Raw genomic sequence first — 23,672 nt, 5'->3', positions numbered from 1 at the left:
GAGAACCCATGCCCTTCTCATGCAGTTTATCTTGGACCAGAACAGCTGTGTTAGGAATTTTATTTTTTACGTAGGACTGAACTTTGCCTGTCAACAACTTTCACCTATAGTTCTTAATTCTGCCAAATAGAGCAACCTGAATTTCTATTCTGCATAAACTGCATTTCAAGACTGTTGTCACTCCTCTCTCCCTCCCCAATTCTTCTCAAAGCTGAACTGTTGTGGCCTTTAACCAATACCTATATGGCATGACCTGAAGATCTTTCACCATCCTGGTTGACTTCCCTCTGCAAGCTGTCATGATTATCAATGTCTTTTCCTAAAATGAAGTACCTAGAACTGAACCCAATATTCTAGCTATGAACTGAACAGTCTGAGTACAATGGAGCTATCACTTCCTTTGTTCTGGATAGTATGCATCTCTTAATGGGGCCCGAGATGGCACTGGCTTTTTTTTATTGATATGATCACACTATTAATTCAGATAGAGTCTTCAGCCCACTAAAACTTCCAGACTCTTTTTGGGCAAAATACTATTTAGCAATGCCTTCCCCATCTTTTACTTGGGAAGATGATTTTTTAGACCCAGGCGTGAGGCTTTATATTTATTACCATTAAATTTCATTTCACTAGATACTGTACAACTATAGCAAAATCCCGGGACTGTCCTTTAGGGAACTGCCCAGTACCTGGCACATAGTAGGTGCTTATTACGTGCTTGTCCACAAACTGCCCATACCCATCTCAGCAACACTGTTACACATTGATAGAGAGGTATGTTGTCTTCCCAGGGCGTGTATCCAAGACATAACAGAAACCCTTCCAGGACTTATTAAAATGCATGGCCACTGCTAATATTTCTAAAGAGTATTTAGCATAGTATCTGGCACAGAGTGAGTGCTGTATAAATGCTTACTTCTTTCCATTCCATCTCCACATCTGTTGATTCATGTAGGCATAGATAGTGCTGCCTGAAGGAACCCCAAAAATTTTGCCAAAGGTTGTTAAGTCTTGGGCAAGAAATTAAAGACTATAGGGGCAAAGAGTGTGCTATCTATTTTCCTCTCTGCTGATCACTGAAGGCAAGGGATACGAGAGAGAAAAACAGATTTGGAAGTTGAACAGCTGGCTAAGAAGGTAGTTCTGACAATGAAGTTTGTTTTTTAACTTACATTAGAGAGTAAAATGAATGAATGAAAAAGCATTTATTAAAAACTTACTGTTACGAAGCACAGTTCAAAGCACCCAGGATACAAACACAAAAGCAAAGAAATTGTCTACCCTCAAGGAGTTCACATTTTATTAGGGAGAAGCAATGCAAATAGGGAAATGATAATGAAGAAGAGACATTTTAAAATCAGTAAGTTCAAACAGGAAGGGCACAGTAGATAGATCCCCAACCCTGGAGTCAGGAGGACCTGAGCTCAAATCTGACCTCAGACACGTACTAGCTGTGTGATCCTGACAAGTCACTTAACCTCAATTGCCTCCCTCCCCTCCCCACCCCAGTAGTAAGTATATAAAGGACACTCACCAACAAACTTTGATTTAAAAAAAAATATGCAGAAGAGGGTAACAAAGGATGAATTATCAGAGTGTGATAGTCTTGTAAAAATAATATCAAAGACAAGTTCTGACTAAGCTGAGATTGCTGAGCTGTTCCCAGAGTGTAGCATTTCTGCTGGACTGGGTGATTCCTGGGCTTGCTCTTCATTAGACTGTCACAATCTTAAAAAAATTTTTTTTTTAATTCTGAACTTAATGAATGCTAAGATGAGTATTTCCATGTATAAAGCAGAACAGGAAAAAAAGGATTGTGCATGCAGTTACAAATCTACCACTTGCTCTTCTGTCCAACTATATGACAAATTCAGCTCCTTTTCTTTTCTTTTTTAATTTTTATCTTCAGTTCCAAATTCTCTCACTTCCTCCAGCCCCTCCCCCACCTATTGAGAAGACAAGCAATACTATGCCTGTTATACAAGTGGTTATGTAAAATATTTCTATATAAACCACAACATGTTATTTTCAAAATTATTCTGTTTCTGTTTCCTATTACCCTTCTTTCTGTTCTTTTCTGTGCATTTTAAAAATAAATGTTTCAGTGACCCTCTTTTCTTACTTTTGAAAATATTTATCTCAACATTATTTTCTTTTCTTAATTTTGAGTTCCAAGTTCTTTCTCTGCCTCCCACACCTTCCCGCTGAGAAGGCAAACAATATGATGTCAGTTATACTTGTGAAATCATGAGAAGCATGTTTCCACATTTGCCATATTGCAACAAAAAAAGCAAAAAATTAAAGACAATAAGAAAATTATACTTCAGTTTGTACTCAGAGTTCATCAGTTCTTTCTCTGGAGGTGGATAACATTTTTTCAGCATAAGTACTTTGGAATTGTCTTAGATCATTGTATTGAACAGAGTGGTTAAGTCTTTCACGGTTGATCATCATTACAACATTGCTGTTACTGTGCACAATCATCACCAGGTTCTTCTCATTTCACCTTGCATCAATTCATATAGGTCTTGCCATGCTTTTCTGAAACCACCCCCTTCGGCATTTCTTACAACACAATAGTATTCCATCACAATCTTATGCTACAACTTTTTCAGTCATTCTCTTATGATGAGCATCCCAATTTCCAATTCTTTGCCACCACAAAGAGTGACTTCATTATTTTTGTACATATAGGTCCTTTTCTTTTTTCTCTAGATCTCTTTGGGAGACAGATCTAGTAGTGATATTGCTGGGTCAAAGAGTATGCACAGTTTTATAGCCCTTTGGGCATAGTTTCAATTAGTTGTCTAGAGTGGCTGGACTAGTTTACTATTCCACCCACAGGCTATTTATATTGTCTGAAAATGTATGTCTTGTTCTGTACCTTGAGTTCATCATCAGACTGTCAAGGGGTTGGATAGCATATTTCATCACCAGTCATCTGAAATCATGGTTGGTCGTTGTTTTGATCAGAGTTCTTAAGTCTTTCTTAGTTGTTTTGCTTTATAATGTTGTTGCTTTTATGTAAATTATTCTTTGGGTTCTGCTCACTTCACTCTGTATCAGTCCATACAAATCTTTCCAGCTTTGTCTGAGACCATCCCTTTTGTTATTTCTTATGGCTCAATAATATTCTATTACATTCATATATCATAATTTGTTCAGCCATTCCCTGTTAAGGGGGCACTCCCTTGAGTTTCCAATTTTTTGGAAAAGAGCTATTATAATATTTTGTACATATTAATTCTTTTCCTCCTTCTTTGATTTCTTTGGGCTATAACCCCACTAGTGGTATTAATGGGTCAAAGGATATGTACTGATTCATGAATTTCAAATTACTTTCCAGAATGACTAGACATAAATATATATATATATATATGCATATATATATATATATGTAGTTCTATCTGTACTATATCATGACCATTTTCTTCTTTGTTGTTCAGTCATTTTTCAGTCATGTCCAACTCTCCGTGACCCCATCTGCGGTTTTCTTGGCAAAAATGCTGGAGTGGTTTGCCATTTTCTTCTCTAGTTCATTTTGCAGATGAGGAAACCGAGGCAAACAAAGTTAAGTGACTTGTCCAGGGTCACACAACAAGTAAGTGTCTGAGGCTAGATTTGAACTCAGGAAGATAAGCTTTCTTGATTTGAAGCCCAGTGTTCTATCCGCCGCACCACCTAGCTGTTCATGGACTCTCTAATAATTGTCATTGTGGCACAGAATGCTGCCTCACTCCTCTCGTGGCCAGGGCAACCTTCTGCTTTTTGGTTTTCCATGACACTGGGAGGAGGGGGAAGAAGTGTAAAGTTGAATTCTGTTGGGAACTGATGGGTCAGCTTGTACAGTCCTACTGCCCCAATGTGGTGAGCAGTGGGGGAGTGGGTGCTGAGTGAGCACTTTAGGGGCTAGTGATGAGCCTTCACTGCTATTAGTTTGTTGAATTGCTGTCTCTTAGGTTCTTGGTATCCTAGATCAGAGAAAATGACTAGTTCTTGGTCATAGGACCTGGCCTCCATTACATTTTATTGACTGTTTTTACTACCTCTGTCTGACCTCCACCTTTGCTAAGGCTCAGTGAGGATAAAAAATGACAAAACAACTTTCAGAAGCAGGAGTTGAACCCAGATCCTCTGACTCCAAAATCACTGCCATTTCCACTATACCCTCACTGCTATGGGCTAAGTGATAACTTCTGATGCTATCTTTCCCACGGCAAATATTTAAACATAGTGCCATTGTCCCTCCAGGAGAGCTAATGACTAACCTTTATGAAGAATTTTGTTGCTTTTGGAATCCTGGTCCCCATTAGATAACTATTTACTTCCATCTTGTGACTACTGAGATAGATTGAGAGAGTCCACAAATCACTGACATCTCCTTCAAGTTTTGGTCTACTCTTATCAGCCATACTAATCTGATATGATCTTCCTCTCAGATAGATGCCAATACAGATTGGCAGGTGCCTTCTTCTTCTCAATACCAGTTCATCTAGCTCCTCAGAAGGAGCTCATTTGCATGGGCAGAAGAAGCTGCGTGTATTTACCGTTTATGTCCAGGAATATCTGGACACTCCTGCTGTTAGCGAGGATGCGGTGATGCAGGATCTAAACTGCCTCTGTCTATCTTGGGAAATCACTTTGGTCCACTCTATCCTCCATATCATGATTAGTGGGCAACATTTGGTAAAGGATACTACAGCTGTTATGGGCCATTTGAGGGGAAGAGGTTTGGAAATCAATCACCGTTTAATCCAGGGACCCAACACCTCTACGAAATTCTTAGCAGTGCAGGAGGTCAATAATTGAAAGGAAAATTCCAGAGAAAGTATGATATGAGTTATTACACGTAAGTCTTCAACTTCCTACCCCTTGCCTGGTAACACAGTAGCCCCAGGATTTCTGGACATCTTTTGGCTTTTGATACCAGTATTTAGTTCAGGCTCATATTAGGACTTCCCTGACACAGTCACTCCTCCATAAAACTCACCTTCTTTCTCCAATGCTTTGTAAGTGTCTGGGGCAGTAGAGCACCTTGCTCCAAAGGGGACTCAGCCATCCCAGATCCCAAGGTTCCATGAACCTAAAGTACAGTGGGAGCCTTTTCTTTAGGGGACTCAGAGATGGGGAGCTAAATGTCCACATTGGTGGCTAGTTTTTCTTGAGTATGCCCAATCTTCACAGGACTTTAGAGGATGGATGCCCCTATTAACTAGTCATTCCTCTCCATAAAGAAGATGAATTTGCAACTCCTACTCCACTTTATCCCCATGCTTTGCTGAGGCAAATCCTTCGATTTCTTCTGTTTTCTGGTCACTTTCAATTTTGTTCATGTGTTTTGTTTTTACATTACATGTGTTTACAGATTACTCCCACTTTATGAGAGGTCTCTTTTAACAAAATCAGACAGATAAATAAAACTAAGAGAGTGACCTCATCTGAAAGTACATGTAACATTTCACATCTGTAGCAACCCACACACACGTCTCTATTTTTAAAAAATGTGGCTATTTTTCTTCCTCCCAACTCCTATTCCATTGGGGGGAAAATGTCTTTTGAAGCAAAGATCTTCTATTCTTCCTATCTCTCTTTACTCTCACCCCTATTGGCCTCAGTGTGGTATAGCAGCTTTAGTGTCAATAGAACCTGGGGTTGAATCATACCTATGTCATTTACTGCCAGCACAACTCGGGGCAATTCATTTAATCTTTGTTTGCCTTAGTTTTCTTAACCATAAAACGGAGCTAATAGCAGCAACCTACCTTGAAAGGTTGTTGTGAAAATTAAATGAGATAATATTTATAAAGTGCTTAGCATAGTGCCTGGCACATAGTTAGTGCCTAATAAATGCTTATTCCCTACCCTTTTCCTTCCCTGTAATTGGCCTCTGAGGTCCCTTTTGGCTCTAACTGTATGATCCTTTATGGTCTTTATCACTAAATCCTCCTCTGTGATTGAAATCCTTACTTGACTGAGTAGAATTTTTATTGAGACCTTTTGTTTTTATATATTGCATTCATTTTATAATATATCCCTTGTCTCTCCACTACCTAGACAACCACCCCTTTTAGCAAAAAGGGAAAAAAGACAGTTCAGCCAAATTAATCACCACATCCTCCCAAAAGATAACACAGGCAACATTCAACATTCCACATGCGAGTCCTCCGTCTTGGCAAAAAAAAAAAAAAAAGGAGGGGGGAGGGGTGCATTCTCATTCTGTTTCCTTGCTCAGTATCATTCTACAATGTTCAGTTTTGGCTTAGTTGTTTGTTTTTCCATCTACGTTGTTGCATTCATTATATATACATATATATTATATATGCACACACACATATACCATATATAATATATATACATGTATGTATATATAATTTTCCAATTCTGCCTAGATCCATTCCATGAATGGTAAACATTGAAGTCAAGATTTCTTCTAGCACTCATTCAGGGTTCTTGGGTGTGTATGGGGTGTTCAAGGAGGACTAGCATCTCAGGTATAAGGGCTTACTGAGCCCTTTTTAGGTCTGCTCATCCCCTATTACCCAACTCTCACCTGTGGCTCCAAGAAATTGTAGCAGCTACATTCCAGTAAACCATCTCAGCAATTCCACGTTAAGAGGAACTGACAAGCTTCACCTGGTGGTGTGTTGGTGGCAGGGAATGCCTGCCCTAAGCATGTGAAGACTTCCCCTCAGCAGAATGGGTGGATGAGAACAAATTGTTCCAATGGCCATGAAGGAGGCTGAAGCAGACGCTGTGGAGCACTTAGAGTTTGGCCAGACATTGAAGAGGTCGTCCACTGGATCCTGAGCCAAGGGCAGGAACGCTGACTTTTGTTCTGCCACTGGGCTTTAATGGCTCTGGAAGAGAGAGCGAGGCTGACAACTTTGTGCAACTCTGCCTCACTTAGATCTAATCCACTCACCCTGTGATGTCATTGGTCCTCTTCAAAAATGAAGGACAAACAACAGCAACAAGGTTCTTGAGTCACTGAGAAGAAAGGAGAGCTTTAGGTTTCTTCTGTCTGGAAAGGGGCAGAACCATGGGAGACTATCCGGCAGCAGATGGTAAGGGCAATCAAAGTCTAGGCCACAACAGGCCGTGTGCTGGAGCTCTAGGGATATCTGGTGGGTAGATAACCAGTACCTGATTTACACCCACATTCTAAGACTTCTCTGTAACCAGTAGGACCAGAAGAAATATGAGGCTAGGCTGAGGGACGATGGAATACATATGGCCGCCTAAAGGGAGTCTATGGAATCCTATACAGGTTCCAGAAGGTTGAGGAAGACTTAAGACGTAACGTGGTCACATACAGGAAAGAGTATGGGTATGGTGCCAAAGGGCCTGAATCAGTGGGATTCTGCCACTTATTACCATATTTCCCCATGTATAAGACACACCTTAATTTTGGGGCCCGAAATTTGAAAAAAAATGTATTAAATAAAGTTATTGAACTCAAGTTTTATTCATCTGCTCATAGCTTTCAGGCATCTTTTGGGCAAGTCTGGTGCATGTACACATGCTTAGTCCATCCCGTTTCATGAACCTGAAGCACCAATTGTGTCCTCCTTTGAAATCAGTAACTTCTTTTTCATCAGCAATTCTTTTTGCCTCAGGCTGAACCATCTTTGTGGACACAGGAATTCCAATTGCCCTTTGTTCTTCAATCCATATCTTCAATTCCCTCTCTAAATCAGGCCATTTTGCTGACTTGCCTCTCACAGCCTTCTGCCATGGTGTTTTCAGTAGGGTTTCTTCTTCTCGTAGCCAGTCTTGGCTTCTTTTCTCCGTTGGAGGAGGACCAAACTTATGTTCAGCAGTATGATTTCCATTCACTTTTGCAAACTGAATCACTTTTAACTTGAATTCTGCACTGTATGAAAATCTTTTCTGAGCCATTTCTGGGCAGAATGTGTCAAAATGTAACCTAATATACCTGTAACATATGCGAAACAATGAGCTCAAAGACAACAAGCGCGAAAAAGCAGGAAATGAAAATAAAAAAAATCTACAACAATGAGAGCAAAAACAAGCACGAAAAAGCAGGAAACACAAGTAAAAAAATCTACAACCACTGTATAAGACACACCCAGTTTTGGACCCCAAATTTTTTGAAAAAGGGTCCATCTTATACATGGGGAAATATGGTAGATATAAGGTGTTAGGTTAATTGCTTTAGCCTCCGTAGTCCTCAGTTTCCTCATTTGAAAAACAAGGGGGTTGAACTAGGTAGCCTCTAAGAACCCTTCCAATTCTCAATCTATGTTCCTACAGTCACTCCGTAATATACATGCTGGGAAGGGCAAAGGGAAATACTGGACTTTGGGATGTAGCTGTTATTCATTTCCATCAGGAAAGAATGTCAGCTTGCCTTGATTCCAAGTCTTTTAAAGATGACACAACTAGGTATTTTTATGTGGAAATCTACCTCCCCAAAGAGGTGGCAGGTAGTGTATCTAGTGGCAAGGTGTTCCTTTTGTGACCTAAGTCCCATGAAGTTGTATGCCCACATATATGCCCCACCTAAATTGGGCAAGAAAGAATGCTGTAGTTAGACTGGAATGAGATGGGAGAGGGCCTGTGGGAGTCTAGTGGGTGGGTTTAGAAACAGTACTGCCTCCCAGTACAACTCACTAGAGCTCTAACTGGGGCAAGAGGATCTTCTGGTCCCTTTATCTCTAAGATCAAATATAAATTCCCCACTTTGTCAATTAAAGCTCTTCATAACGTAGTGTCTTCTTACCTTTCCAGCTTACTTACATCTTACTCCCTTTCCTTCTCTCTACAATCCAGAAAAAATGCTCTATTTGCTGTTCATTACTCTTGGCATGCCATTTCCTCCTTTCTCCAGTCTTTAGTATTGGCTTTCCTCCATACTTGGAATGTCTTTCCTGATCACCTTTGCCTCTTGGCAAAGTTCCTTTGAGTTTAAAAAAGGGTTAGAGTTCCTTTGAGTCTAACAAATACCGTCTATTTCCAGAGGGCTTTCCTGGTCCCCTGAGCTGCAAGAACCTTCCCTGCACCCCCTGAGGTCACCTTGTATTTCATCTGTATGGGTCGAACATACATCTCGATGTGTTCATGTGATCTTCCCCATCAGAATGAAAGGTCCTTGAGGATGTATTGAGGAGAGATCTTTGTATGCCCAGCTCTTATCCCAGTGTCTGGTGCATAACGTACTACATACCTAACCGACATTGCTGATTGACTGTTTGTACACTAGTGTGGACAAATTTTAATTCTCAAAGCAGTACCTGATTTGTGATTAGAACAATTTTTACCTGTAAATTTATTTATGAGGCAAAACATACCAGACATCTTCATCTGTTTTTCTCTGTCCTTATTTCCTCCAATACGTACATTGCTTGTTCAACAACCCAAAACCCTGCAAACTTCGTGGGGAGCTGGTTTCCTCAATCTAGATTTCCATCCTGAGCAAGCCAGAGGGGACCTCTTTCTTGGTTAAAGTGTTCTGCAACATAGCCCAGAGACAGCATACCTGATAGTGGGACTGACTATACAGTTGAGAATGTACCTATTCCTGTCTTGAATTTTCTTGTTTTATGAAATAATTCACTGTATTGAAATTCCAGCAGTCAGTGCTTCTATGATTTCTTTTACCAAAACCCTGAAGCTCAGGGATAATCGGCTGAATCATCTCAGCAGGTGATTGGGATATTTTTCTTCCTATTTTGGGGAAACGTTTTGTTCTATTAGAATTGGGTTTTTTTCTACTTGTGTGTAGTACCCATTGTTTTCATTTTTCCCCTGTAGTTCAGTGGCTCCCAATGGAGGGAAAGATTCCTTATCCCATATTTTAGGCATTGCGGAAAGCTCATCTCAATGTGATTCTTTAAATACTGTCATCTAGAGTTTAAGAAGAAAGAAAGGATCCACCTAGCACTTTGAGAGCCGATAATCCTGCCGGTGCAATCACGTGTCTATCTCCTGGGATTGCACAAACATCACTCTAGCTATGAGGTTAACGATTAAATAACTCATGTCACCTGGCCAAGAGACTCTGGTCTTAGTTGGAGGATAAGATCATTATCCCCACCCATCAGCCTCTTATAGAGAACATGCTGTGTTGTTCACCTACTATAAGCACGGAGAAAAGGAAGAACGGAGAGGAGTTGTGATTCACAGTAGAAGCCTGTGCACAAACTAGGAATCATGTTGGAAGATTTCTGCAATTCTACCTTCTGGGTGAGTACTTTGCTTTTTTAGCCATGCTGAAGACCCTTCTCTAAGGCTCAGGACAAGTGTCTGATTAGCCCAAGACGACTTTCAGAAGGTCTAGAGAAGTTCGCCTTTCAGTTGGTCTGTGGAGGTTGTTTCTTTGAGTCAAGGCATTGCATCTCCAAGATGTTCCACATGTAATGATGACCGTGACTTTGGAAAGGGGTAGCATATTCATCTTCTACCATCCATTCATATTTTAGCATGGATTAGTTTATCAAATTGGAATCATAGACTCTTGGAAGGGACTTTAGAGGTCATTGAATCTAATCCCCTCATTGAGATTTTGATAGGAAGAAGAATTGGCTTTTGGGAGTTAGAGAGGAAGACTTTAAACATGTTGAGACTGAAGGGTCAGTTAGAATGTCCAAGTAGAAAGATTCAGTTATTAATTAAAGGAATGGGATAGAATACTGGAGAAAAGACAGGAGCAGAGAGGTAGATTTGGGAATAACTACATCAAGATGATGATAGTTGAGCCATGAAAGAGGTTGAGTTCTCTTGGGAGGAAAGAGTAGTGAGAGAAGAACAGAGAGGCTGAAGAAAAATCCTGGATAAGCTTAAATTTAAGGGGCACAATGAGGAAGAGGAGATGGGAGAGGTCAAAGACATAGGACATAAACCAGCATAATGTAGAATATAGGTAATGGAGGAAGTGGGGAATTTTAAAGGAGAGGTGGTCTATACAGTGTCAAAAGCTGCAGAGAATTAAAAAATGACTGGAAGGAATTCATTAGATTGGGTGATTAAGCTGTCATTGGTGACCTTCTAGGGAGTAATTTCAGTAGAGTGGAGGTGATTGGTGGGGAGGAGAAGAAATTGTAGGGAGTTAGTTAAGACATGATTGGAAAGGAACCTATAGCTTTTTTTTCTTTCTATTTTTTCCTTTTCGTTCCTTTTTTTTCCCTTTGTTTGAGGAGGTGGAGAGGAAGCAGATAGCCTAACTACTTACTCAAAAGTTCGTCAGTAAAAGGATGGTACTTTGATGGACTAACAGTCAAATTAAATCATTTTTCAGAATGAGAAGAGCTGAATGTTTGAAGACCCAGAGTAGGGAGCCCATAGGCAGGAAGATATGGAAATCATTAGAGATAAGGGGTAATTGACCTAAGAGGTAGAAGAGGAGTGGGGTCAAAATTCACAGATGGAGGAGATTAACTTTCCAAAGGCAGAAAGATGTTTCTCCTAAGGAAGTAAGGAAGATAGAATGCTAACAAAGATAGACATTCATAGATGGGTTATTAGTTATATCTCAGTGTTGAGAGGGGAAGGAGATTGAATGAAGAATTCATGGTGGGAAGAGTAATTTTGAGATAGCTATTGTGATGAGTGTGCTAGGTAATCAGTAAGATATGAATAAAAGGGTTTCAAAGCATCAGTTTGCTATCCTTCCTTTCTCTCAATACTTTTGTCAGGTACTAGCCTAGTAGATGATAATGACTTAACCCCATAGTGCATTTATTCCTAAAGGATTTTTGTTGGTTTGTTGTTGTGTACACTATGCTATCCTATTTAGGACCCAACTGAGCCATTAAAAAATTCTGGATTTGATTTTTATTTGAAAAGAAGGCTCAGAACAATCTTAACTCAGGCATGATAGGGAAAGATAGTTCTAATATTTTAAAGAATAGAAAAAAAGGCAACCTGGCAGTTTTTTCTTGAATGCTAAAGATACTTAAGTATATCTAGGAAACTGATTCAAAGTTTCTAAAATAAATTCCTAAACCTTTTCATTCCTAAATCTGCATAAAAACTTTTCAGTGTGCCATTTGAAAAATAAATTATTATTTCTATATAAATGTTGAATTTTGGGAGGGGGAGATTTTGGGGGAAAATAGAAGCTTCCTATGAGTCCCTGATAAAACAGAAAGGCCTTCAGACTATAGGAGTGTCATCCAGGAATTTTTTAAATTAAATTTTATTTTTAATTTTGAATTCTTTTTAAAAAAATTTTTTGCAGGGGAGAAGGCAGGGCAATTGGGGTTAAGTGACTTGCCCAAGGTCACACAGCTAGTAAATGTGTCGAGTGTCTGAAGTCGAATTTGAACTCAGGGCCTCCTGACTCCAGGGCCGGTGCTCTACTCACTGCACCACCTAGCTGCCCCAATTTCAAATTCTTAAACAGCAAAAAGTATTTCTATACATACAGCAGAACATGAAAAGAAGATTCTGAATGAAGCCATGAATCTACATTTCATGCCACTTGTTTTCTTTAAAAAAAAAAGTTTCTTTGTACTCTTGGGGTTTTTTATTTCAGAGTTCCTACTCAGCTCTGGTCTTTTCACCAGAAATGTCTGAAAGTCCTCTTTTCCACTAAAGACCCATTTTCCCCCCTGAAGGATTGTACTCTGGAAATTTTCAGAGTAAATTATTCTAGGCTGTAAGACTATATCTTTTGTTATTTGGAATATTGTATTCTAAGATCTTCTCTCTTCAAGAAGCTTGTAGGTCTTGGGCAATCCTTGGTATTTGAACTACCTCTTTCTGGATGTTTGCGGTATTTTATCTTTGTTGTAGGAGATCTGGATTTTTGGCTATGGCCTTTCTGCGCCTTTTCCTTTAGGGGTTCCTTTTGATGGATTGATGCGAATTACAGGTTTATGTTGGAGTAGGTGCTGGGGGAGAGGGGAATGGGCAGCCTGTGTCTGCATTCAAGCAACATCTTCTAACCAAGGTTTCAAAGGGCCAAATCTCCTAGAGCTCAGAGAAGTCTGTTATAGAGTTTGAAACAATTTAACTGAGTACACAGAACCCCCAAAGAGACTTTTTTGAGAATGTTTTGGCTTTGGATAATTGTTCCATTCATATTACAAAGGTCTAACCTACAGCTTTTTTGTGGCGGACCTATAATTTCAGCAATGTGGGGAACTCCCAGTATGGAAATCCCCTCCACTAATGCAAATAGACAACTCATCTATAATTTATAGTACAAGAGGGTTTTCTGAAAGTTTAACGACTTACCTGTGGTCACAAAAATCTACCTGACTCCAAGGCTGACTGCATAAGTTGCATCTTAGGTACCTAAATTTAGTGCTATATGAACATGCCTAGAATATGATGTGGAAGGGAAAGAATTACTAACCTCCAGAATACTAAAAGGGGATATTCACCTTGGAAAGAAATCATGCCCATCCTTCCACAAGCTGTATTTAGAAGTGTATCTTTTCTTAGTTGTTCTCAGCAACCTCCCCACAAAAGATGAAGGAGATGGAGGACTGTTGTGATCTCTGCCTCCTCATTCACAAAGATATGCATCCATGTGGTCTTGGTAAGGAACCACTGCCACCAAGGAACTGATTTCAGACAGAGATAATGAAATAGTAACCAAACCATGATTGTGAATCTTCCATTTTCTAGTATAGAAGAGATCCCAAGGAACCATGGGTACTGACAAGCAATGAATCATAGAATGATGGTGGGGAGAAACAAACCCATAGAATTTGCCCTTATTAGCATTAGGCATATCAGCTTAGTAGAGAACCATAAATCCAAAGGAATAATAAATTATAGAACCATGATAGAGATGAACAAACCTGTGAACTTTGCTTTTGTTGATACTAGACAGGTTGGCATAATAGAAAACCACATGCAATGAGTAGACGCTCAGATCTACCCCTTTCCTGGTACTGTTGATCCCATGTAAGTCCTAAGTCCTAAGGTGAGGTAGGACCCACCAGAGAGAAAATTTTGCTTGACATTTTCCAGAAAATGAGGAGAGAGTTTATCTGATAGTGGAGGGGCTCTTATATAAGCCATTCCATATTTTTGGCTGTATTAAATGTAATCTGACCTAAATTTTAAATGATATTAACCCGACTGCTTTCTGAGAAACTAATGGCTCTTTTGGAGAGAAACGTGAGCCAGAAAATGACATTTCTAAGGTTTCTTTGGGAGAGATTTTCTGAGCAGCTTCCCAAAATTATACTTGGTTTATTGTGTCCAGTCTCCTAGTATCAGCTATCAGACTTGATTTACCCTCATTTCCCCAGGTCCTTAATTACCCATCCCAAGGGCCAATTTCGGTCATTAATAATGACAGTTGATATTTCTGTAGAACTTCATGGTTCACAAAGCATTTCCCTCATAGTAATCTTTTAGCTAGGGGGAAGTATCATTATTTCTGTTTCGCAGGTGAGGGAACTGAGGCTAGGAGAATTAAAGTAACTTACCCATAGCCACAGAACTAGTGAGTGGAATAGCCAGGACTCAGACCTTATGACTCCATACCCAAGGCCTTTTCCATGACTCCATGCTAGTATTCACTGGGGAAAAACACAGGAAAACAGAATCCTGTGATACGTGGGCTTTGATTCAGGCATTGTATCAGGAAGTAAGATCCAGTTTAGAAAGTAGGAACCATGGAGAAGCATTCATGGTGGTGGTTAGCACAGGATGGGGGCAGCAGCTGCTTATGGAGCCTGCTTCTTAGTGGATGAGCCATCCGAGAGACAGATGACTTGCTACCACATAGGGCCTTTGGCTAGAGCAAGAAAGAAAGAAATGGATTTGAAAGGCTGAATCTTCAATGACCCTCCTTAAAGGAGGAGTCTTAGGAGAATCCTGATGACCTTGAATCCAGTCAGGCAAATGCCTCCCTTGGAAAGGCATCTATAGACCTTCATGCTACTCTCAAGACCAAGCTAAGAATAGACGAGAGAAGACCAACTTTTGCCTCCCCCATCTTCACATGCAGAGGAGGGATGGTTTTCCAATTAAGGGTTTTCCTGGGGGTTGTTACTTCCCCACTGGTAACTGTAGGAGGTAGCAATGACTTTGTGAAGGGAGAGAAGAAAAGGAGATGAGAATGATCGCTTATGTATTTTCCTGTTACCTTTTATATCCCTTTGATTAAATGCTTTGATATTTGGTTTGTAGTTTCTGCAAAGTCTATGAAGAAATGGGGATTAGATTTGATGCTTAAGTCACATTTGCATAATTAAGATTACCCAAAATACAGGAAAATTCCTTCTAATCATTTAATTAGAAAAGGAGTGAAATCAGGTGAGAGAGCCTAAGACACCATAGTACTAAAATCCCTTCCTGCCTAGGATTTACTTTCATAAGGGTAGACACAGGTCTGGGGATTGTATCCAGAAATTAGAATGGGAGGAAGAGGCAAACGTTTTGTTGTTTAGTCATTTTCCAATTGTGTCCAACTCTTCATGACCCCATTTGGGGATTTTCTTAGCAAAGATACTGGAGTGCTTTGTCATTTCCTTCTCCAGCTCATTTTACAGATGAGGAAACTGAGGCAAACAAGGTTAAGTGATTAGCCCAAGGTCACACAGCTAGTAAGAGGCTGGATTTGAACTCAGATCTTCCTGACTCCAAGTCTGGCACTCTATTCTCTGTTCCACCTAGCTGCCCAAGTATTATATTACTTGCCATCTAGGAGGCAAGGATTATAGTTGAATTTTGCCTTAGATAACCAAGGGGGAAATCTCTGAAGTAAAAATTTCTTTCCTCCATCTTATCTTTTTAACTTCCAAGAGCTCCTTACCCACCTCTCTTCCTGGAGGGTCTAATCTTTAGTACCTATTCAGGATTTTTTTCTTATTTGATGAATAGAGTATATGCAAAACCAAAATGGGAAACATGACACCCCAATTTTATGCATGTGAATTAGGCCCATCTCTTTAGGTTGTACAATAAGAAAGTCACACCAAACCTAGAAAACAGGGCTCTACTTCACCCTGCATCTCTTCCACTCTGAGTTTGACACCCCTTGCCCCCACCCCAAGTAGGGCTCTAGGGTATAACTCAGACTGTAATTAGCAAAGGTGGGTCTTCTTTCCATAGGACTGCCTGGAGCAAATGGGAAGAGTTTTGTCTTGCTAGGATGATTGGGAAACAGGGTTGGAGGTGAGGGACATTCACTTGGGGGTGAGTTAACCTTCATTTGGAGGAACATAGGCATGTTGCTTTCAAGAACTGTCTAATGAAAAACTGGAAAATACTGTTGCGTGAAACAGATGTGCCTAATCTGGATTCTCTCTCCTTTTCACCAGAATGCCTCATTGCTGGACCGCCCAGATGCCGACTTACCTCTGTGCTTTGAGCAAACTGTTCTGTTCTGGATACCTCTGATCTTCCTTTGGCTTTTGGCTCCTTGGCATTTGTTCAACACATATAAATCCAGAATGAAAAAGTCATCTTTAACCAAGCTCTACCTCACAAAGCAGGTATGGTGCTCTCACCATCTCCCCACCCTCCCTCTGTCTTTGGTCTGTAGCAATGAAGTCCAAGGAAAGAAATAAGGAAGTAAATCTCTTTACTCCATTACTCTAGTTCCTGTAACATCCCCACAGGATCCCAGATCTGGAGCTGGAAGAGCCATTTAATTCAACTCTCTTGTTTTACATCTAAGTCAAGACTCATTTATCCACATTGTCCCTTCCCCACGTGTTCTGCTAACATGACCTTTAATCTGTTCATGGGGTAGATTTTGTGCTGTTAGACTCTGGCGCAGCCTGACATTAACCGCAATTAGAAATGGTTGATTAGAGAAGCTGGTAAAAACTTTTGTTTTATTTAAAGAGAGAGAGAGAAATGGGCTCATTTCCAGCAAGCACTTCTGATGAATGAGACTTATGTGATTCCATTGGCAGGGGAGATGATAGGGAGATGGGTCTACCTTTCAAACCTATTTGTAGTCTCTAAAGTTCTATGTCAGCTTCCAACATTTCTGAACCTCCAACAGAAATAATACCTGACATTTCTATTAGACTTAGAAGTGTACAAAGTGCTTTAAATATGCAATCTTATTTGATCCGCAGAATAGCCTTATTATGTAGGTACTCTAGGAGCCTTAGGTCCAAGGCTTATATTAAAAAGCTATTGTAATGCCTGTGTTATAGATGAGGAAAACAAAAGCTTTGCTGGGTTGAGTGACTTGCCCAGTCATATAGTTATTATGTATATGAGGTAAAATTTGAACCCAAGTCTTCTGGACTCCAAGTCCAGTTCTGATCTACTATGCCTTTGATAATATCAGTCTAAAGTATGGGTTTCCATGGTAATGATCTGTTTTATGGAACAGTATTTTTAAATTTTTTGTTAGATAGTTCTTTAAAGCAACATGTCTGCCCTTCTTCTAACCAAAAGTTAACTTACTCCCATACTACATACTCTTTGTAAGGAGAGGTACTTCATTTTTCCAAAGTCCTGTTAGAAGGGAATGTATTCCTGATAGTAAAGCACCTTAGATAATCTGGCAGGGGTGGGGAGATAGGTGTTTCTTTCTCTCCTCCCCAGTGGAAACATCAGCTAACTAAAGAGAATGGGTTTTTACCTCGTCAACTATCTTGGAGATTTATCAAGTAAAGCTGTGAGTTATAATGATATTTGTTGGTTGGGGGCCCCTGATTTGACCATCATTCCTCTGTAACCCATATTTCCAGTCTTCTGCCTCGTTCCATGACCCTTCAGACATTTTGCCTGCCTATACAGGGATCAAAACTGACTTCGTAATGTCAGACTGGATTCTTATGTCCTATGATAAACACATCTTCTGACAATACAACCTTATTCTTAAACATGAATGTAAGTACTAGGTGAATAACAATTACTCACATTTAGATAATATTTTAATATTTACAAAGGACTTTCCTTCAGGTCCCTGTCCATTAGCCCTTCTATCTTTGTGAACTCTGCATATCGCCCCCTGCCTTTTTCCTGGCCTTATACCCCAGAATGTTGCCTGAGGTAGCTTATTCTCTCGGGGAAATGGAAGTGGCCTGAAGCAGCTACAGAAAATGCTATAATTAGAAGGCAAAAAGCCATAAAACCCTGGGGGAACCTTTTTGTGCACAGCATCAAGTATGGCTGAAAATCTAGAACTTCGACAATCTAGAGCATAGAAACTAATAGGCAGAGGTATGGGCTCTTTCTCCATTGTCCAGGGAGTAAGTATGATGGCTTACCTACAGCCAAGAATCCCAAGCACAATGTCAATGCATCTGGTCTTCCATCAGTCTCTGCTGTGTTGAGCACAGATACATCTGGACTTTCAATGGAACAAGCAGCAGCTCTAGAATAAGAGAACCCTGACAGTTCTGGCTGTCACAAACACTGGGACCTGGAACAAATCACAACTTTCCTGAACCTGAGTTTCTTCATCTAAAAAAGAGGGGTTTGAATTAGATGGCCTCAGACACCCTTTCCAGCTTTAGATACTTTATCCTTTGAATGGCATACACTGATGCCCATATTGCTACCATGAGGAGCTATCCATGGCTGAGGCCCATTCATCAGATCCTAGATTTACAGATCATATTGTCCAACCACTTCAATTTAGAGGTGAGGGAATAGAGACCCAGACATGTTGTGACTTGGTAGGAAGTGAAAGATCTCACAGGCTGGGATTTGTAGCCAGGTTGAAATGCTAATTCGACTACATTGTACTGCAGAAAAGGAATAGGAGTAGGCTAAGCTTCAAAGACCAGGGGTTCAAAAGGCTATTGAGAGATACTGATAGTGCTGAGTGAGTCAGAATTAAAAATCTCTCTTTGTTGCATAGTCAGAGTTGTTTGTGTGATTGGACTTCTGTCTACTGGGAATCCAGCCGGAAATGACTCAGCTTCTCATTTTCCCAGTTTTGCCCTTTGGAGCATGACATTTCCAAATTGTTGACCTCTATATCTGGATCATTGATTCAAAGGTTGTGGGGGCCTTCAAGATTACATTACATAGTCCAACTCCCTCTTCTTACAGATGTAAATGTTGGACAGATGGTTACAGATGTACAAATGACAGTCAGTCACTTGCCTCTGGCTCCTGTTTGGACTTTACCTGGAGATAACTGACCCTTTTGCCTCAGACAATCATTAGTTTGTCTTGTCCCTCACCACCAGAACTCTTTACTATGTGCTATGTACCAGAACTATGTACTATGCCATGCCAGACCCAATTATCCTATAGGATACTCTATGTGAAAGCTCCTGCTCACTGGCTCTAGCCCTTTTACCAGCTAGGGCCAGAGAAGAGTGTAAGAACGAGCTTTTGGTATGTTCTAACGTGCTTCTTGTTATAATCATTATTACTACTCGCTTTGATATTTTAATGGCTTCCCAATAACTTCCATGTGAATACCCATCCCACCATTTCAGAGGACAGTCCATCCACATTTTCTCATCCTGTAGGACTCTCATCCACGTCCCCCCATAAATCTTCCATCAAGGATCTACCCAACACAACGAATACTTTCCTCTCAGTCTTCTTGGGTTCCATTGCAGCTTTTGAACGGTTCATATCCCTTTGATCTTATTCCACGATGGATCTATCTCTGTTTCCAATTATATGTTTCCTTCATAACATTTTTTTGCCACTTTTTGCATGCAAATTATCCTAGGTAATATGTTGGAATTTCTTCTGCCCATCTCTCTACTAGTCTTTGGGACAATTAAAATGTCGACTTGGGGGGAAGATATATTTTCAGGACCTGACCAGTGAGTTCTTTCTATTTTCCTTTTACCTTCTGGTTCTGAGCAGTTTTCTTTTATGATTCCTTGGCATATTGTATTCAGGATGCATGTGTGTGTGTGTGTGTGTGTGTGTGTGTGTGGTGTTTTATGGTCTTAGTTTTTAGGAGTTTTAAAATTATTAAAGTACTCCTCTTTTGACTCATTTTCCAGATCATTTGTTTTGTTTCGATATTTGTCATTGTCTCATTGAATCATTGAGTTGTTTGATTCATATTTCCCACTTTCTATTTTGAGCTATTTATTTTCCTTCCAATTTTTTCTTCAAGAGTTCTAATTTCATTTTTTTAAAGAATCTCTTGCTTCATTTTTTCATCCACTTTTGGTGCCCTTGAGTCTGTTGTAATCGGCGTGTACTTGTAGGTTATAGTAACAGCCACAATTTACATTGTGCTTCAAGGTTTTTTTTGTTGACCAACTCTTTGGTGTTTTCTTGACAAAGATACTGGGGTGGTTTGCCATTTTCTTCTCCGGCTCATTTTACGGATGAGGAAACTGAGGCAAACAGGGTTAAGTGGCTTGCATAGGGTCACACAGCCAGTAAGTGTCTGAGGCCAGATTTGAACCCAGGAAGATGAGTCTTCCTGATTCCAGGCCCGACACTCTATTCACTCTGCCACCCAGATGCTTTAAGGTTTAGAAAACACTTTACAAATATTTCATTTGGTCCTCCTGACAACTCTGGGAGGTAGGTGCTATTATAATCTCCATTTTGGGGATGAAGAAACTGAGACAGAGGTTAAGCGTCTTGCCCACGGTCATACAGCTAGTAAGTGTATTTGTCTGGATTTGAACTCAGATCTTCTTGATTCCAGGTCCAGTGCTCTATCCACTGTATCATCTAACTGCCTTATATGGAGTTACTCTCTTTTTAGAAATTCCCACCTTGGACTTCTTTAATTTCATAGTATTGCTTCATTGCATAGGGAATTTTCCTGTGTTTAGTTATGTCTCCAGCCTCAGTTCCTAGATTGAGACAGTATACTCGGGTCAGGTTCTGTCCTTTCTTGCTTCGGGCAGTTAGGCCTTAGTCTTGTCCCTTCTGCAGTCTGGGTGCTGCTGTCTCAGCCCTGCTACTGTCCTGGATGGGACGACGGGGAGTATGTCTTTCTTCTTGTGACAGGAGGTTGGGACCAGGTTTCTGCCTATATATCCTGGTGGCCCAACCTGAATATTGACCTCAGTCGCATATGTTTCTCCTTCTCTCTGCACAATCATCAACTAAGAATTGTCTTTCTCCCCTATTGTGGCCCTGACGGGATCCAATGATACTGGTGATCACACTAGCTTCAGGCTTCCTGGGAGGTCCCGCAGTGCCCATTTCCTTGGTCCCTCTACTCCCTTTATGTCTCCATGGGCAGCCACCTAAGGGGAGCCAGTTAGTCTCCTGCTATGACTCTAATAGGCCAGGGGCAAGATCTTGTGGGCTTAAGACGCCATTTGTCAGCAGTTGTGCTGGCTTTGGACGTCTCTGGTACTCCACTAGCCATGGTGCCAGAAGGCTTCTGGCCATCTTTGTTCAGTGTTAAACTGAAGGGAAGAACTTACTGCTATTTCTGTATGATTTGAATGATCATCACTTTATCTGGCTTAGCCACCCACTCCTTTTTTTAAAAAAAAGTCTTGGTCAGAGAGTTCTTTAGGGAAACTGAGTTTGTCTATAACCTTTCATGAGACGATCTTGGCCAAAAGTTTCCCACAGTTTTGATTCTTTGAAGACTATGGTATTCTATGATTTGTGGCCATTTTATATCACTCAAAAAATATTGATGTACTAACTCAGTGGGTTGTATATATTGTTGCATCCATCTATTTGAGTAACCATGGGTCTCGATGGGGGCTTCTGTTGCCTTGGTTCATTCAGGACAATATCATCTGCAGAGAGGAATATTGAGAAGACCTTCTTATCCATAAGGAATCTTTCCATGTGGCCCCTGGGCAGCACATTCTTCACATCAGTAGCAAATACCTTTGACACATATACCTCTCCCCATTTTATGCTTCCCCTGATAATGATGATAAGATAATCACTTGAACAAAGTTCTCCCTGTTGTGTGAGTTTAATCTATGCATAGGAGGCACCATCTTGGAGGACAGACTTCAAGGCTCTAATTTTCTCTATTTAATTAAATTCTACAAAAGACTGGAGGACAAATTTTCATCAAGGATACTATTGATATGTGTGAGTAAATCATAAAGATTTTATAGAGATGAAAAAATAAACATACGAGTTGGTGATTGCTGATTTTCATAGATTAAGAGCTAGAAAGAACCTTCATTTTACAGATGAGAATGTTGAGGCCCAGCAAAGTTAAGTGATTTGCCCAAAGCTACATAGGTAGTAAGCAGTAGAACCAAGATTTGAATCCAGGTCCTTTGCATCCAAATTCAGAACTTTTTCCTCTGCAGTTATCATTTTTGGGAGCAAGGAGGGGTCAATACTGTCCACTTTTTTGGAATCATCCCTTCTTTAAAATTACTGTAAACCAGATATTACTAATTGCCTTCAGAATTATGTTGATTTATACATGTATTTCTGTGTGCATTTGATTGGTCTAGTGACTTTTGCGGGACAGCTAGATGGTATAGTTGATAGAACACTGGGTGTGGGGTCAGGAAGATCTGAGTTCAAATGTGGCCTCAGACACTTACTAGCTATGTGATCCTGAGCAAATCATTTAATCCTTATTTGCTTCAGTTCCTCATCTGCAAAAGGGAGATGTACTGGAGAAGGCAAACCACTCTAGTATCTTTGCCAAGAAAATCCCATGGAAAGTCTGTGGGGTCATATAGAGTTAGAAGTGACTGATCAACAATGATGGTGATTTTTCCTAGCATCATCTTCTTAAGTGCCATTTTCACTTCCTCAAAAAGCGCATTGTTTACTGAAGTGTTAAAGTCTAGATACTACAGTTCTATAGTCATTGATAATGAAAATGGCTATAGAAATAACTGGCAAATCTATTTCTTATTTTCTTGTTATTTTCTTTTTTGGGCCTATTTGTCCGTCAGTTTTATCTGCAAGTACTCTTGGGATGATCTGACTCTCATGGCAAGCTTTTCCTCTTCATTGCTTTTCATTGTTTTGTGAGGTGATACTACTGCTAGTAATTTTTTAGTCAACATCTTTAGTAAGGTTTTGCAAAGGAGTTTGTATTCTGAACTAGTATTTCCTTAGCTACCATGTCTCTCTATTTGGTGAAAAAAAAAACAAATGTTTAATGTCTGCCTTGTCTTTATGTTTTTTTTTTTCTCTTCCTTACTTTGACAATAACTTTATCTCATTTAAACTAATTTTAAAAAGTGTTGATAATCAAAACCATCATCATTGTCTTTATCTATTTCTCCTTTTTCAAAGTCAACTGCTTTTTCAAGTAGGTCAGGTTAAAGCTGTTATAATTGCATGAATCCCTCTTCTCATCTTTAGCCTTCTAATTTGATGTTGATCTTAACCTTTGCTGGAAGGAAACTCCTAGTCTAACACTCTGATCTTAACATATGAGGAAGTTGAGGTCTAGAGATGTTACTTGGTTTGTCTTCTGACTATGAAAAGACAGGTGTGTGCTCTTTCTTGTATACCAAACATCAATTAATGGTACTATCACTACTAGTAGAAATAATACCTCGTACCATTTTATGTTTATAAAACTCTTTTCTTGTAGTAAATAACTTGGGCAAGGATTATTATTTTTAATAGATGAGAAATCTGAAGCTTGTAGAAATGAAGAGTCTTGATCATGGTCATGTAGCTAGTAAATGGCAGAACAGGGATTCAAACAGGTAGTTCAATTAGATATATAGACACTCTCTTATTTGACATGCTGCAAATTTCACAAATCTTTTTTTGAAAAAATTAGAAATTTAGAATTCAGAGAGAAACATCCTTGGACAAATTGGCTAATTTTTTTAAAAATATGTATGTAGTGGAAAAATAACTTGGAGTTAGAGGAACTG

The 23,672-nt window shown here is 39.8% G+C and overlaps 1 protein-coding gene across 2 annotated transcripts in view; it reads left to right on the top strand.

Moving 5' to 3' along the window:
• ABCC2 (ATP binding cassette subfamily C member 2) overlaps window positions 1-23,672 on the top strand; it is an 85,201-nt gene that overhangs the window by 5,795 nt on the left and 55,734 nt on the right. The window contains exons 1-2 of one of the 2 annotated variants that reach the window (XM_036737240.1): window positions 10,068-10,206; window positions 16,248-16,421. In XM_036737240.1, coding sequence (XP_036593135.1) covers window positions 10,174-10,206; window positions 16,248-16,421 — 207 coding nt within the window. In that variant the 5' untranslated portion in view covers window positions 10,068-10,173. Of the gene's footprint in view, window positions 1-10,067; window positions 10,207-16,247; window positions 16,422-23,672 lie in introns of those variants that run through there. The other variant, XM_036737242.1, reaches the window with a different exon arrangement.

This window comes from Trichosurus vulpecula, chromosome 8, assembly GCF_011100635.1.
Source record: "Trichosurus vulpecula isolate mTriVul1 chromosome 8, mTriVul1.pri, whole genome shotgun sequence".
Classification (NCBI taxonomy): Eukaryota; Metazoa; Chordata; class Mammalia; order Diprotodontia; family Phalangeridae; genus Trichosurus; species Trichosurus vulpecula.
The sequence above is the reverse complement of the archived record's forward strand: the minus strand, read 5'-3'. Positions and strand labels throughout refer to the sequence as shown.